We start from the raw sequence: 14,013 nt of genomic DNA on the forward strand, positions 1-14,013 counted from the left end.
TCCACCACTTTTTGGGGCAGAAGGTTTGGGGTTATTTTGCCCCTTACCAGATCTATCAACAAGATGAGGAAGGGAAGCTGGGCTTGCTCAGATCTGTTCCCATTTACACTTTGGGCTCAGCTCCTACAGCAATATTTATTGCAGTTTTCCCCCATGGGTTTGTATATTTTGTACAGCTTGTTTCTAATTTAAAGTATAAATAAGTTTGATCTTTTCATCTGTGGTTTTTCTTTTTTTTTTTTCTCCCTACCTTCTGGAGGCTGTGCTGGTTAAAAATAACAGCAGGAAGGAGCTGCAGCGGGGCTGGTGGTGAGGATTTCACCTTCTCTGCAGTGGGGCTGTTGGAGTGGGATGGGATTGGGATGCCCTTAATACATCCCTGACCCATGTGGTCAGGCTCCTTCCCCAGCCAGGAACCCCCTGAATTCCCAGAGCTTCTCTTGGCACAGGGCTGAGGATAGGAGCACTTCTGGAGAGCCATCAATGGGGTTTGGGAGCACAGGGACCCGTGGGGGGGTTGGCCTCGAGTTACCCCTCTGTGCAAGTCTTGTGGGGATGGAGTGTTTGCCAGCACTGGGATTCTGCAGGGAAGGCTTTCTGCAGGAAAAAAAAAATAAAAAATCCCATTTGACCAAAAGTGAACTATTTGTCTGAAAAGATTGATTGAGAAAAGCCTTCCAGCTTCCTTGCAGGAAAGACTGCAACTGCCTTTAGAGAAGGCTGAGCCAGCTTCGCTTCTGCATTGATTTGGCTGTGGGGTTGCACACGCACACTCAGACACACACATGAACATGTGCATGCGTGCACACACATGCACACACACACGCATACGCACATGTATGCACACAAGCATCCACATCTGCACACAAGCATGCACACGTATGCACATACATGTGCACAGAGACGGGCGCACACACGCATACATGCACACGCACACGCGTGCATCCACGCATGCACACATGCGTGCACATAGGCATGCAAACCCACATGTATGTGCATACGTATGTGCACATACACAGGCACACACACGTATACATGCACACACACACACACACACACGTATACATGCACACACACACACGCCCTGCCGTTCAGGACTCCCCCCGCTGCTCCCAGCCCCCAAAGCATCCGGCAATTCCCCGCCGCAGCCCCACCGCACCCCGGCCACAGAGCGAGCCGCTCCGCGGGGCTCCGGGGGTCCCCGAAGCGGGCGGTGCCGGGGGGGTTCGGGGAGCGGCGGGGCGAGGCGGTGCCAGCGCTGGGGGCGGACTTTTTGAGCGCAGCCCGGCGCCGCTCAGAGCCGCGGCAGCCGGGAGCGGGGCGGCTGCTTCTCCCTCTCCGCCCCGAGGAGGAGGAAGAAGAGGAAGAAAAGGCTCCGACCGCCGCCTCGCCGTTGCTCTCACCCTTTCCCCTTTCCTCCCCACACCTTTATGGACGAGCGCCGGAGCTTGCTGCACTCTCCGGCCGCCTCCTCCGCCGGCCGGCCCCCCAACAGCAGCCACCACAACCTGGGCTACACCGAACAGCCTCCCCCCGGCGCCCCGCAGCCGCCCCCCGGCCACGAGGAAGAAGAGGGCGAGGAGGCGGAGGAAGGCAGCATGACGGTGGTGGGGGGCGCCGGGGACCCTTTGCCGGAGGAACCGCAGCATCCGCACCCGTTGCTGGGGGGGGAACGCTACGAACACCCCGCTCCGCCCGCCGCCGGCCCCGCAGGGCATCCCGCGGAGGTCAGCGGAGAGCACGAGTGCTGCGAGCGGGTGGTGATCAACATCTCGGGGCTGCGCTTCGAGACTCAGCTGAAAACGTTGGCGCAGTTCCCCGAGACGCTGCTGGGGGACCCCCGCAAAAGGATGCGTTACTTCGACCCCCTGCGCAACGAGTATTTCTTCGACCGTAACCGGCCCAGCTTCGATGCCATCCTCTATTACTACCAGTCGGGCGGGCGAATCCGACGACCCGTTAACGTCCCCATTGATATCTTCTCCGAGGAGATTCGTTTCTACCAGCTGGGGGAGGAGGCCATGGAGAAGTTCCGGGAGGACGAGGGTTTCATTCGGGAGGAGCAGCGGCCGCTCCCAGAGAAGGAGTTCCAGCGCCAGGTCTGGCTGCTCTTTGAGTATCCTGAGAGCTCCGGGCCGGCCCGAGGCATCGCCATCGTCTCTGTCCTGGTCATCCTCATCTCTATTGTCATCTTCTGCCTGGAGACCCTGCCTGAGTTCAGGGATGACCACGACTATGAGGGAACAGGGGGGACATTTGGGACAGGTGGTGGCCCTCTCCCACCTGATGTCTTCACCAATTCCTCGTCCTCAGCCGTTTCCATGGTGTCGTCCTTCACCGACCCTTTCTTTGTGGTGGAGACTTTGTGCATCATCTGGTTCTCCTTTGAGCTGCTGGTGCGCTTCTTTGCCTGCCCCAGCAAGGCCACCTTCTCCAAGAACATCATGAACATCATTGACATTGTGGCCATCATTCCCTACTTCATCACTCTGGGCACTGAGCTGGCAGAGAGGCAAGGCAACGGCCAGCAAGCCATGTCCTTGGCCATCCTCCGAGTCATCCGCTTGGTGCGGGTCTTCCGGATCTTCAAACTGTCCCGGCACTCCAAGGGGCTGCAGATCCTGGGGCAGACCCTCAAGGCCAGCATGCGGGAGCTGGGTTTGCTCATCTTCTTCCTCTTCATCGGCGTCATCCTCTTCTCCAGCGCCGTCTACTTCGCCGAGGCTGACGACCCCAGTTCGGGTTTCAGCAGCATCCCTGACGCCTTCTGGTGGGCGGTGGTGACCATGACCACAGTGGGCTATGGGGACATGCATCCTATCACCATCGGGGGCAAGATCGTGGGGTCTCTGTGTGCCATCGCGGGGGTGCTGACCATCGCCCTGCCCGTGCCTGTCATAGTCTCCAATTTCAACTATTTCTACCACCGGGAGACAGAAGGTGAGGAGCAAGCCCAGTACATGCACGTTGGAAGCTGCCAGCACCTCTCATCTACTGAAGAGATGAGGAAGGCACGCAGCAATTCCACCCTCAGCAAATCCGAGTACATGGTGATAGAGGAGGGGGGAATCAACCACAGTGCATTCAAACAGGCTGCCTTTAAGACAGGCAACTGCACAACCACAAACAATCCCAACTGTGTGAACATCAAAAAGATCTTTACGGATGTTTAATAAACACAGAGCGGCAGCGAAACCTGAGGATGTGGTAAAAAAAAAAAAAAAAAAAAAAAAAAAAAAAAAAAAAAGAATTAATAACAATAATGATGCAAAAGTGACCGTGTGTACTTGGTGTTGTGTGGAACATGCACCATCGTCCGTCTGTGTGCGCCCTTGGTTTTATACGTTTATTTTTGTAGAGGTTTTTGGTTTTTTTCTTTTTTTCCTTTCTAAAGATCCGAAAGGGATTTAAAATTCTCCAAAGAAAAGAGGACGGCCGATGGGTACGGTGAAGGAGAATGAAGACAAATGGCACCGCTGGAGCAGGTGTCTGTTTTGCAACGTGTTGCAGGGCTGCCTTTGTTTCCTGGCTTTTGGGGACGTCTCGCTTTGCTCCTGGTTTGCTCCCCCTTCCCTGCAGGCGGTGCGGAGCCCATTTCCCTTCCATCGCATAAGCTCACTTGTTGGATTAGCGGCCCCGGATTGGGTGGGGAGACGAGGAAAACATGTTGCCGAGCTCTGGAAGGGGGCTGGGAGGAAACAACCCTTTAATTTCGCACGGTCTCCGTTAGCGGGTTGTTAAACGGTGCTTAATGCTGGGAGGCGGCGTGCCCTTAGGGACACACCGCGGATCCCCTTTTCTCCCCCGATGGATCATTTCTGACATTCTCATCTGATCATAAGCCGAGCGCAATCGGTTCAGACTAAAACCCTACCCCCTTATTTTCTACCCTTAATTCCCTTCCCCTGCAGCTCTGGGCATGATTTCACCCAGCTCAGGATCCGTGGGTCCGTGTGATGCGGCGGGTGGAGCGGGATGGGGTGGATGCACGAGGGCTGAGCTGCCGAGCTGCAGACAAAGGGATGTTTCCACCTTTTGCACCGCGTCTGGGAGAGATGCAGCTGCTTATGGCAAGGAGATTAAAGCGGTGAGCACGCCTTCCAGCGGAAGTCACTAATTCGGACCGGAGTGATGCAGTTGCTATGGCAACCCTGGTTTCCTGGGAAACCCCAAAAGGTTGTCATGGCATCCCTTCTCCCATCCCCCCCCTCGGCCCTCACCCTTCCCTCCAAAGCCCTTCCAGATGGTTCCAGCCCCACCACCCCTCGGCTCTGCACCGCACAGGGATCCCATCCTGCACCCCCATCCGCACCCCATCCTGCAGCCCATCCCTGCACCCAAACACCCGCTCGTAGGCAATAAGCACTCCCCACGTCCCCTTCTCCCTCTCAAAGGAGTTCACACCTTGGCAGTGAGATTTGGGAGCCTGCAGACATGAGTGGAGAAAGGACCGCGCTCACCTCACCCGGAGCAAAACTCCAAAGTGTCCTCCAAGGGCAGAAATGAAAGCTCAGCCGGGAAAGCTCGGCAGCCTTTGGAAACCAGGGGGACAAATGCAGAGCTAGAAAGAGCAAGATTGCAATGTAAACCCAAAGCCGCCAGGGAAAATGTGCCTCCTTCATCCTTCCGTGCACACCGGGGGCTGCAGGACATCTGATGGGATCAGGTGAGCTTTGCAAGGTGGGAGAGGTTTTTGTTTGCATCATTGCTTTTTGGAACGAACCTCGTGTTTCCTTCTGCGTGGTGTTGTTTTCCAGCTTCCCCTGCTGCCCTCGTGTGTCTTAGTGCACTTTGGGTGTAATGGGATGGCAGCATCCTAAGGTTCCTCCAGTTCTGTGTGCTTCTCACTTTGCTTTCTGGTGTTGCACACTGAGCTCTGGGTGAGCAATGCTGGGGGAAAGCTGTGCTGCTCTGTGCAGGGATCTATCCAAAACTGTCCAAAAAGAGAAGAGTTGTGGCAGTGTTTCGGTGCTCTGGGTTGGTCCCCAGTGGGGCTGCTGGGGCCCTGCTCTGTCCTGGTTGGTTTTGGGGTAAGAACAAAGAGGTTTGTGAGGTGGGGAGTGTACAGGAATGCCAGCAAAGACAAAGGACACCTGGAGCCCAACCTGGCTGAGCCACGTGTTTCCTGAGGGGATGGAAGGGAGGATTTTGACCGTGTTGAAACCGGAAATTTTGCTGAGATTTCCTCCGGACTTTAAAAGCATTGGGATGGTTTGTGTCACCTCACACTGCCCCTCAGCCCCAGCACCCCAACCAGTGAATAAAACCCTCAGCACCACCGGAAAACATCCAAGCAGCTTCTTCACTAATGGCATCTGACGGCTTTATTGGAGCTGCAGCAGTTTCTCCAGCAGAGAATCTGCTCTGACCATGGCGAGGGCGATGCTCTGCAGCCACACAGAGCTGACAGCCCTCACCCTGACAGCATCCCAGAGCACGGGGCAGCAGGGAACCCCCAGGCACCTTTGCCAGCAGGCTGAGCTGTCACAGCCAGCTGCGAGCTTTCCCTTCTGATGCCTATCAAAGCTTTTCTGCATGCCCCGTCCTAAAAGGAGGGTTGGAGCTCAGGGCAGTGGGAGCTCTCCCCCCTCCTTGCTGAGTTTCGTTGCGATATTTTTGCTGTGGCAGTTGCACGGATGGCACCGGCACGGAAACCACATGTGTGCCTGGAAACAGCAGCGCACAGTTCTCAGTTTCTGTGCCACTTAAATAAACAGAAACCTCATCGGTCGTTAGTTTGCTTTCCTGGCTGCTCCCCACCTCATTCAGTGGGGGCAGAACAGCTTCAAACACATTTTACTGTCAGCAAAAAGCGCTTTATCACAGAGGTGCTAAGGAAGTCGGATCATCCGCCGTAGTTTTTCAAGCACTGAATGGCACTGCTGAAGAACGTCAAAGCGCTGAAGGCACGCACAGAAATGGGAGAGGGAGCAGCGAGCAGCAAAACGGGGATATCCCTGCTGTGCTCTGCCCCATTTCTGTCTGCTCCTTCCCTCGGTGCTGTCAGTCTTGCTGGGTGCCATTCGGTGCGCACTCTGTGTGCCGCATGGTCTGACAGCTCCACTGAGTGCATCCTGCCAGGAGCTGCAAAGTGCTGCCAGACTGCTCCGTGGCAGCCTGTGGGGATGGAGAGCCCTGTGCTGCAGTTTCCATCCGTGTGCGTTCCTTTGCTGCCTTTCAGCTTCCATCCGTGTGTGTTCCTTTGCTGCCTTGCAGCGTGCATCCACTTCATGCGCCCTTGCTGCCTCGCTGTGTGCATCCACTGTGTGTTAGTGCTGCTGCAACCATTGCTCCAGGCACAGCAGAGCACACTGGGCTGTGAAGCTTGCCTCAAAACAGGTGTTACCTGGTGGAGTTTAGGGGGCCATAGGGTCTCTGCCTCCCCATGGGTGCATCACCTTTGATACAGGAACCCCCCCATCCTGGTCTTTCTGCTTGATGCTTTTCTCACTTTTTTTTTTTTTTTCTCCCGCTTATTTACACTTCTGTAGCCTGGATTCCTCCAAAAAGGTTCACTGCTCCCCAGCACAGCAGATGCCCTTCAGGTGGATGGGATCTGTCCCACTCCGGGGTCACAGAGCAGGGCTGGGGTGTCCCTTTCCTCCCGCAGGGTCAGATTTCTTTGGCCAATTGTTGCTGTTCTGTCCATTGACAAAGGGAAAAAGGAAGCTGCTGGTTGTTTTTCATCCCCAATTTAGGAACAGTTTGGTGGAGATGAAGGGCAGAGCAGCGGCTTCCCCAGCAGAAGGGAAGAGGAGCCCTCACCCATTGCTAAGGGGTGTCCTGGCAGAGCAGAGCGTGGGGTTCAGGTGGTGGTTTGTGTGTGTGGAGGGCATTCTGCATGAAATCTGTTCAATTGTGTAGTTTGGAGCCCTCTTCCTGCCAAGCTTTTAAAATATGCATATCTTTGTGCAAGCACAGCCCAGCCCGACGCAAGGCAGTGCCTTTCTCCATATTTGAATGCTTTAACAGGATGCAAACCTGTGGTGCAAAGCAATAGGGTGCAAGCACACAGGTAGCATTATACCTGGCAGCGTTCTGCCTTTCAGTCTCACACACTTTGTGCAGGGGAAGGAAAGCTCAGCAATGGCATCCCTATGGCAAGGCATGCGTGTGGGCAATGGCTGCAGGGAAATAGGTGCTTTGAGGACATTGTGGGATGCCATGGGGAGAGCAAATCCTGTGCGTTCCTTCAATGCCACGGAGCTGGTGCTGCTCATCCTCACCTTTCTCTGCTCTGGGTTTTCCCCCAGCGCACGGCTTTGGGCAGTGATGTGCAGCTGGCAACATTTGGGTGTTGTGGATCTGGGGGTATTTGGGTGTCTCCCAGTGCTGGGAATCCCTCCCCTGGTAGTGGGGGTGTGGGGTTAACAGCATTTGGGTGGGCACTGATGGAGGGTTTTCTTAGGGTACACCATGGAGCTGCCATGCCATTGCATTGCACAGGGAACGTTTGCTCCTGAGGGAGCCCAGTGGAGCAGCCCCACTGAGGGCTCTGCAGCTCATAGGACAGAGCCTCAGGCATAACCCAGAGCTTTTTCTCCCATACTTGGCTTCCCGAGCAGGAAAATGAGTAATGGTGCCTCCGTCAATGCGATATTCATCCCTCCTGACGGGACGCGTGTTTGCTGCTCTGTGCTGGAAGGCGTCAGGGCTGCTGTGCTCCTGCTGTTTGTCAGCAGCAGAGAGCAAACAGCATTTTTTGCTCATGAAAACCATTCTCCGTGCGGAAGAGGGACGGGAGCGGGGTCCCACGCTGCCCTTTCAGCTGGAGCCATCAAAATAGCCAAAAACGCTCTGAGAAAATCCCCCACGATCCCCCTGCTTGCCTTTTCTCTGTGAATGAGGAGCTGATTTTTGAGATCCCCACATTTCAGGGGCCCATCCATGTCTCGTTACTGGCAGAGCACTGAGGATGCTCTGCAGGAGGACGGGGAAACCTTCACTCACGGATGTCCCTGCAGGGCACCATCACTTTTCTCCTCCTTATGCAGCAGGACATGCTCCAGTAAATTAAAACCTGTCTCCTATCTCATTCAGCTTGTCACTCTGCTCAAATACTTCCCTCTGGCTGCTCTTCACCTCTGCACAGAGGGAACCATCTCTGTACATGAAGACCCCCGGATCAGCGGTTCTGTGTTGGTTCTGCAGTGATTCATTTCCTCACCACTCGTAATTCGGATGCTTTTCTGAGCACGGCGAAGCTCCGTCACGTCTGTTGCTCTTCCACATTTGTTGCACTTCATTTTTAGCATCCTTACACGTACTGTGTGGGAAGACTTGGTGCGGATGTGCATGACTGCATCAGCCACTGGCTATCTCTGCTCTTGCTCTCCAGGCAGCAAAGTGCACTTGGCGTTGTGTTGCTGCTGACCAGCACCAGCTGTTTGCTTGCCTCTTGCATAGCAGATATGGAAAATCCTTTTGGGTTGTGTCACGGTTTGATCAGCGGTGGTTGGGGTGCAGTGGGGCTCCTGCAGCAGCGCCTTTGCTCCGGGTTTTGCTCTCGTGGGAACCCAAAGGCTGCAGTGAAGCATGGAAAAGACGAATGCACGCATTGCAAAGCATTTTTGTGTCTGCAGAAAGATGTGTTTTGCTGTTTGCCCCTGTGGTAGCAAAAAAAAAGGAGCTGAGAGCACTGCAGTGTGGCTGGGGATGCTGTGCAGGTTGCAGTCCATGAAATGGGATTCCCTGTGCTGCAGACATGGGGGATGTGCACCTTTGCATTTGCATTTCCACCCTCATGCCTCATTTCTCCTGAAATCTCTGTGCATTTCTTGCTCCATTTTCATAACCAAGGTGCCGTGCAGCTCGTTTGCAGGAGTGCATTACAACAGCACATACCTCTATCAGCCTTACCTGGAGCTCAGTAAGAAGAGCTCATCAAGTTAATGCGATAAAATCTATTTCCCCCAAAGCTGCGTTGCTTGTCATCAATTATATCCCACACTTTCATTCTATATTAAAAATCTCAGCCATTCCAACATACTTTCTGGGATGAGAGGAAGACGGGCAGACTCATCCTCTTTGTTTATCCCTTAAGGATTTGGCTCAAAAGGAGCTGTTTTCCAGCCCCAGATTTCCCCTGGGTGCAGGGCTCAAGGAAGATGCGGTGCACGCGGTCTCTCGAGCTGCTCCGCCAACTCCCACCTCTTGGCCACAAATCCTTTGGCTCCACCAACTGAACAACCTCTTATTTCTGTAGCCTCTGCTTCACGTCCTCTGCTTCTGTTGGAGGGGGGAGGATTTCATCATCCCTGTGTGCTGGGAATACATCTGCATCCCTTCAGGAGCCGGAGCAGCAACATCTCCTGCGTGCTCCTGACCTCACTCCCACTACTGTTCTGGCTGAATTCAGTGGAATAATGACATCATTAAACTGAGGTACAAGGACAGGGATTCATCCTGGAAAGGCATTGGGGTACCCAGAAGAGCTGGGAAACCTGAGCTGTGTCTGCATTTCTGCCCATTGCTCTGCATCCGATCAGTCCGTGCTGTGCTGAGGTTCCTATCCAGGTGTATGGGATGGATCCAGGCTCAGCCATTTGGGTAAAACAGACTCACGTGGGGAAAATTGGCTTATTGTAGGGAAGGGCTTCATGGCCAGGCTGGGAGAAGTGGATCCAGGTTCGTTAGTATTTAGTTCATTAACACAGATCCTTCCCACTAACGAAGCACCCAGCTCTCGTCATCCGATCTGGTGGCAGCGCTCATTAGCACTCATCAGGCTGGTTTTAATGTAGTTAACGAACCTCTCCATCAGAAGCATTACTAATTGTCACTCAAACATCAGCACCAAGGGGCCAGCGCTTGGGATCCATTCAGTGCTCAGTGCCACATCGCCCCAGCTCAGGGCTGTGCCCCACTGTGGGTGGGCAGAGCAATGCTCTCCATTTCCAGCTGTGGGATGGAGGGAGGCGTTCATTTTTGGGGGAAATGGGAGTGATGGAGGTGGTGGGACAGAGGTTGGATCTCAGGCTGGGTCTCAGCAATCTGCTCTCAGCTATCCGCTCAGCCAGTTGCTTAATATCATATCAGTGGTATCAGGTTTTCAGGAGCTCAGCTTGATTAAGAGAAAAATGTGATGAGGAAGGCTCGCTTCATGGTAATTATTTTGGATTGGATTTGCAACTTGCCGTTAACGTGAATATTCTTAATGAATCTTTTCCTAGCTTTCAGCTGCCTTGCATTCAGTCCGTTAAACGATTTTAATTAGCAAAATTTCACTTTTCATTTCTGGGGAATGGGGATTGAAGTCGTCCGAGGGGACCAATGTGTGCTATCCACCCCACTTTGCTCTGAAACCATAACAACGTGCTGCTTCTTTTCAAAGCCAGGCTGTGCACCAACGCTGCTTTTTCTTTGCCCAACAGAGAGCAGAAAAGCTTCAATGTGAGAGCTTCAGCACTGTGCTTGGGGATGAGACGCCTCTGAAGGAGATGGCACCCACTGATGGATGGAGCTCCCCACCCTGACCCGCTCCTCACCTCGTCTGTCTTCTCACAAGTGCATTACAGATGGAAGATGAAGATTTTTTATGCAATGTGATGAGACGACGCCAAGCCAGGGAAAAACAAAAAACAAACAAACAAACAAACAAACAAAAAAAGGACAGAGGTGAAAATGGGTTGGATGTTATGTCAGGGTTTGGGGTTTTGTTTTGTTTTGTTTTGTTTTCTTGTTATAAAAAAAAAATGAACAAAACTCTTGGAAGGTTGAGCAATCAGAAGGGAAATGCTGAGCAGAGCCGCCGGAGGGCTGTCCAAGTGTTCTGCTTGGGGTGGGAGCAAAATGGGGGCACGTGGGTTGCTCTCAGTGCTCCCAGTGACACGGGCTGGTTTTGGCCATAGGAAGCGAACGAGCTCTGTTCTATTTTTTCTGGCTTTCCTGTATATGCTCTTTATAAATAGGTACGTGCTGCACCAAAGGCATCCCTCCCTGCCTCCTGCAATGGGAGCCATGTCCTCCCACCAGGCTGCAGCTCCCCAGCACTGGAAAGAATGCCAAAATCTGTCCAGTGTCTGGGGGTGAGGGCTGAGCTCATTTCCATCCCTGTGAGCCCCAAATAACCCAGCGGTGCTCTCCTTCCATTGTGATGGATGGGACGCATCCAGCCCTCCAAAACAGCTGTGAAATGATGGGTTTGCAGCCTTCCTGCAGCACCTAGCCTGGTCCTGAGGGTGCAAAAGGGATCAAACAAACAAATCTGCAGTGATCCCATAAGGGAGAGCAGCCTGAAGGGGGGTCGGGGCTGCAGACAGCCCAGCACCCCATGAGATGGGACCCAGCACCCCCTGTGGGCAGGAGGAGAGCTGATTTCCTCTCGGGAAGCTCTGGTCCCAGAGGTGTTGAATTTAGTTTCTTTTGGAACATTAAACAGTAGCCCTTAAAAGTGGGGATAGAATGTATCAGTACAAAAGTTTATTTTTTTTCTTTCTCACCGGTGTGGAACCCGGAGATTTTTTTATGAGCTTTGTGTGTGCGCACCGTGGTTGTGCCTCGTCTGTTTTCAATGAGCTCTGTGTTAAAGCATCTCTCTGCTTGGGGTTGGATGGGATGGGAAGAGCAGAGCCCTTCCGCTGGGCTCTGAAGCAGTGATGCCCCAATGGGTGCCAGCAGCTCCGCTCCCCAAATCTCACCTTCCCCGTGGACACCCTGAGTGTCCCCATCCATTGCAGGCAGTTGGACCAGATGGCCTCTAAGGGTCCCTTCCAACTCAATTCCGTGACCCTGTGACATCTCCAAATTGTGGAAATCACCAAATTTCAACTTGTTCTCAGTGTTGTACATATCAGCTCTGGCAACAAAACAGCCCACGTGTGCTCCGTGCTGTTGGATTTCTTTTGCTTGATTGCTGACCCGGCTAATTGTTAATGTGCTTTCTCTAAATAGGCGAGAGTTTGATAGTCTTTAATTGTTGGTCCTGTGTATTGTCTGCATTGTCATGACTCCAAAGATAGCCCTGTGTGTTTATAGACAACCATCATAGCAGGACAGCCATGCAGAAATGTCATTTTGAAGGGAGAGCCGGATTTGGCAAGGGAAGGCAAATTAAAAATGTATCCAGTCAATTAAAAAACAAACAAAAAAGGGAGCGATTTAATGATGGCTGACAGCAAGAGAAGGTCCCCCAAAAAATAGCACGTATTTATTCCCGTAATCATCCGACTGCAGGCTGCTCATCTTTATTCATAGCCCTTCAAAGCCACGCTCAGAGATGCTGAGGAAGCCGTGCGTCGTGCGGCGCTTGAGACGCCAAACACGTCTGAGCTCCTCCTGCTGTCTGCAGCCCTCCTCCCTTCCTATGTCAGCGTGCCTGATGGCAATGGGAGCTTTGCCACGGGGCCCCTCCTGGTGGATTTGTAGGGCAGGGTCCCATGGTGCTGTAGGCAGCACTGGGATGGCACTGGGGTGATGTTCATGGATAACAGCTGAGAGAGGCACAGATGTTATCCAAAATGCGTTTAAGTGCTGCTGTCGTCACTGAATTCTTCTAAAATTGAAGAATGGAGTTTTTCTCCTCTGTACAGCCTTGGAAGTCTGCATGACTCCTTCTCTTGCTTCTCCTGTTGCACTGCTCTGTAATGCGGTGGCTTTGCCCACCTCTGACACGGGGAAATCACCCTTCGTTGGCACATTTTATTTCTTGTCGAAGATGACATCGTCAGTGCATCTTCCAAAGGAATGGGCTGAGATCTGCTGTCCTCCTCTGCAGTTTTCCAGACCTTTGTCTCTGATGACAGTGAGGCCAGGCCAGCAGTGCCGTTTCAGAGAGTGTTTTGGGGCAGGATGACTTTCCTGGCTCTAGAAAAGCCATTGACATATCTGAGCCTTTGTGCTATGAAGAGGAGAAGTAGCAATGGCGTGGAGTTGTGGCCCAATGCCTGAAATGGGGTGGTTTTAGTCAAAATGGTGTGTTTGCTACCATCCACCTGCCACTGGTGTATGAGAAATGGGATTTAGTCATTTGGCTTGGGTGCCAACCGAGTGACGTCTGAAAGATGCACCCATATGCACCCAACCTGGTGTGTAGGGAGGAAAACTGTTGCAGAGGGAGGAGTGTTTCCCATGGCCAAACTGAGCTCCTCTCAAGGAGAATAGGCTCTTCCTTTATGATCTGAGATCCCAAAGCTTTGCAAGAGGGGAACCTGACCAAGCACCCACCTCTCACACAGGAGGTCTTAATTCCTTCATTCCCCATCATTTACTATGCAATTCGTTTCCATGATTCCTTCCTGGCTGGGTATAAGGTTGACGTTGCTTTCCACGCCATCAGGCAGCACTTTGGCTGGTGATGAGAAGTCCTCAGGACTATCTCAGCAGCAACACACACGGAGATATTCCAACAGTGACATCCTGCCTCCCGAAACCCAACACACCCACCTGACAACCCAGTGGCTTTCTCTGCACGAAGGCCGAACCCAGAGCAGCTAAGCTCTGCAGTAACAACACCGTTTGTGGCTGGAGATGCAAAGCTCAGCCTCGTTGCTCCGCTTTCCTTTTCATTTTGGTTTGCCCAGTGAGCTGTGTTGCCCACGTTTCAATTTATTCCATCGGTGCTGATCTGATGCTCGAACAAACATCCTGTTGTCCTGGTGACCCCACTGTGCTGTGGGCTGCATATTCAGCTCCTCACAGGTGGGTTTTTGGGTTTTTATTTTCTGGTCGTGTGGATTTTTTTTACCTGATGTCAAACTTATTTTTTTAATGTTGTTTTTTTTTTTTTTTTTTTTTTTTTTTTTTTTTTTTCATTAGGACTCAAAACTGTTCTTTCATACGCAAAGTTCAATAAAACGGCTGAAACACATCTCTGGTGGTGCCATGGTGATGGGGGTGGGTGGTGAGATGGGAGAGGAGGGATGCTGGGTGTCCAAGGATGTAACAGGGATGGGGTATGAGATACCTCTGGAACAAGTTGCCCAAGGATGCTCCATCCCTGGATGCATTCAAGGCCAGGCTGGATGTAGTTCTGGGCAGCCTGGTCCGATGGTTGGTGACCCTGCACATAGCAGG

General features: G+C 52.7%; 1 protein-coding gene across 1 annotated transcript; it reads left to right on the forward strand.

The window, feature by feature from the left end:
• Positions 1–1,291: 1,291 nt before the first annotated feature.
• On the forward strand, positions 1,292–13,707 carry LOC116236918 (potassium voltage-gated channel subfamily A member 3-like). Its single transcript, XM_031605753.2, has 2 exons — positions 1,292–4,666; positions 10,374–13,707. Exon 1 carries the CDS (start codon positions 1,431–1,433, stop codon positions 3,171–3,173), a length of 1,743 nt encoding a protein of 580 aa, XP_031461613.2. The 5' UTR covers positions 1,292–1,430; the 3' UTR covers positions 3,174–4,666; positions 10,374–13,707.
• Positions 13,708–14,013: the final 306 nt, after the last annotated feature.

Source organism: Phasianus colchicus, chromosome 25 (genome assembly GCF_987193195.1).
Source record: "Phasianus colchicus chromosome 25, bPhaCol1.hap1.1, whole genome shotgun sequence".
Lineage (NCBI taxonomy): Eukaryota > Metazoa > Chordata > Aves > Galliformes > Phasianidae > Phasianus > Phasianus colchicus.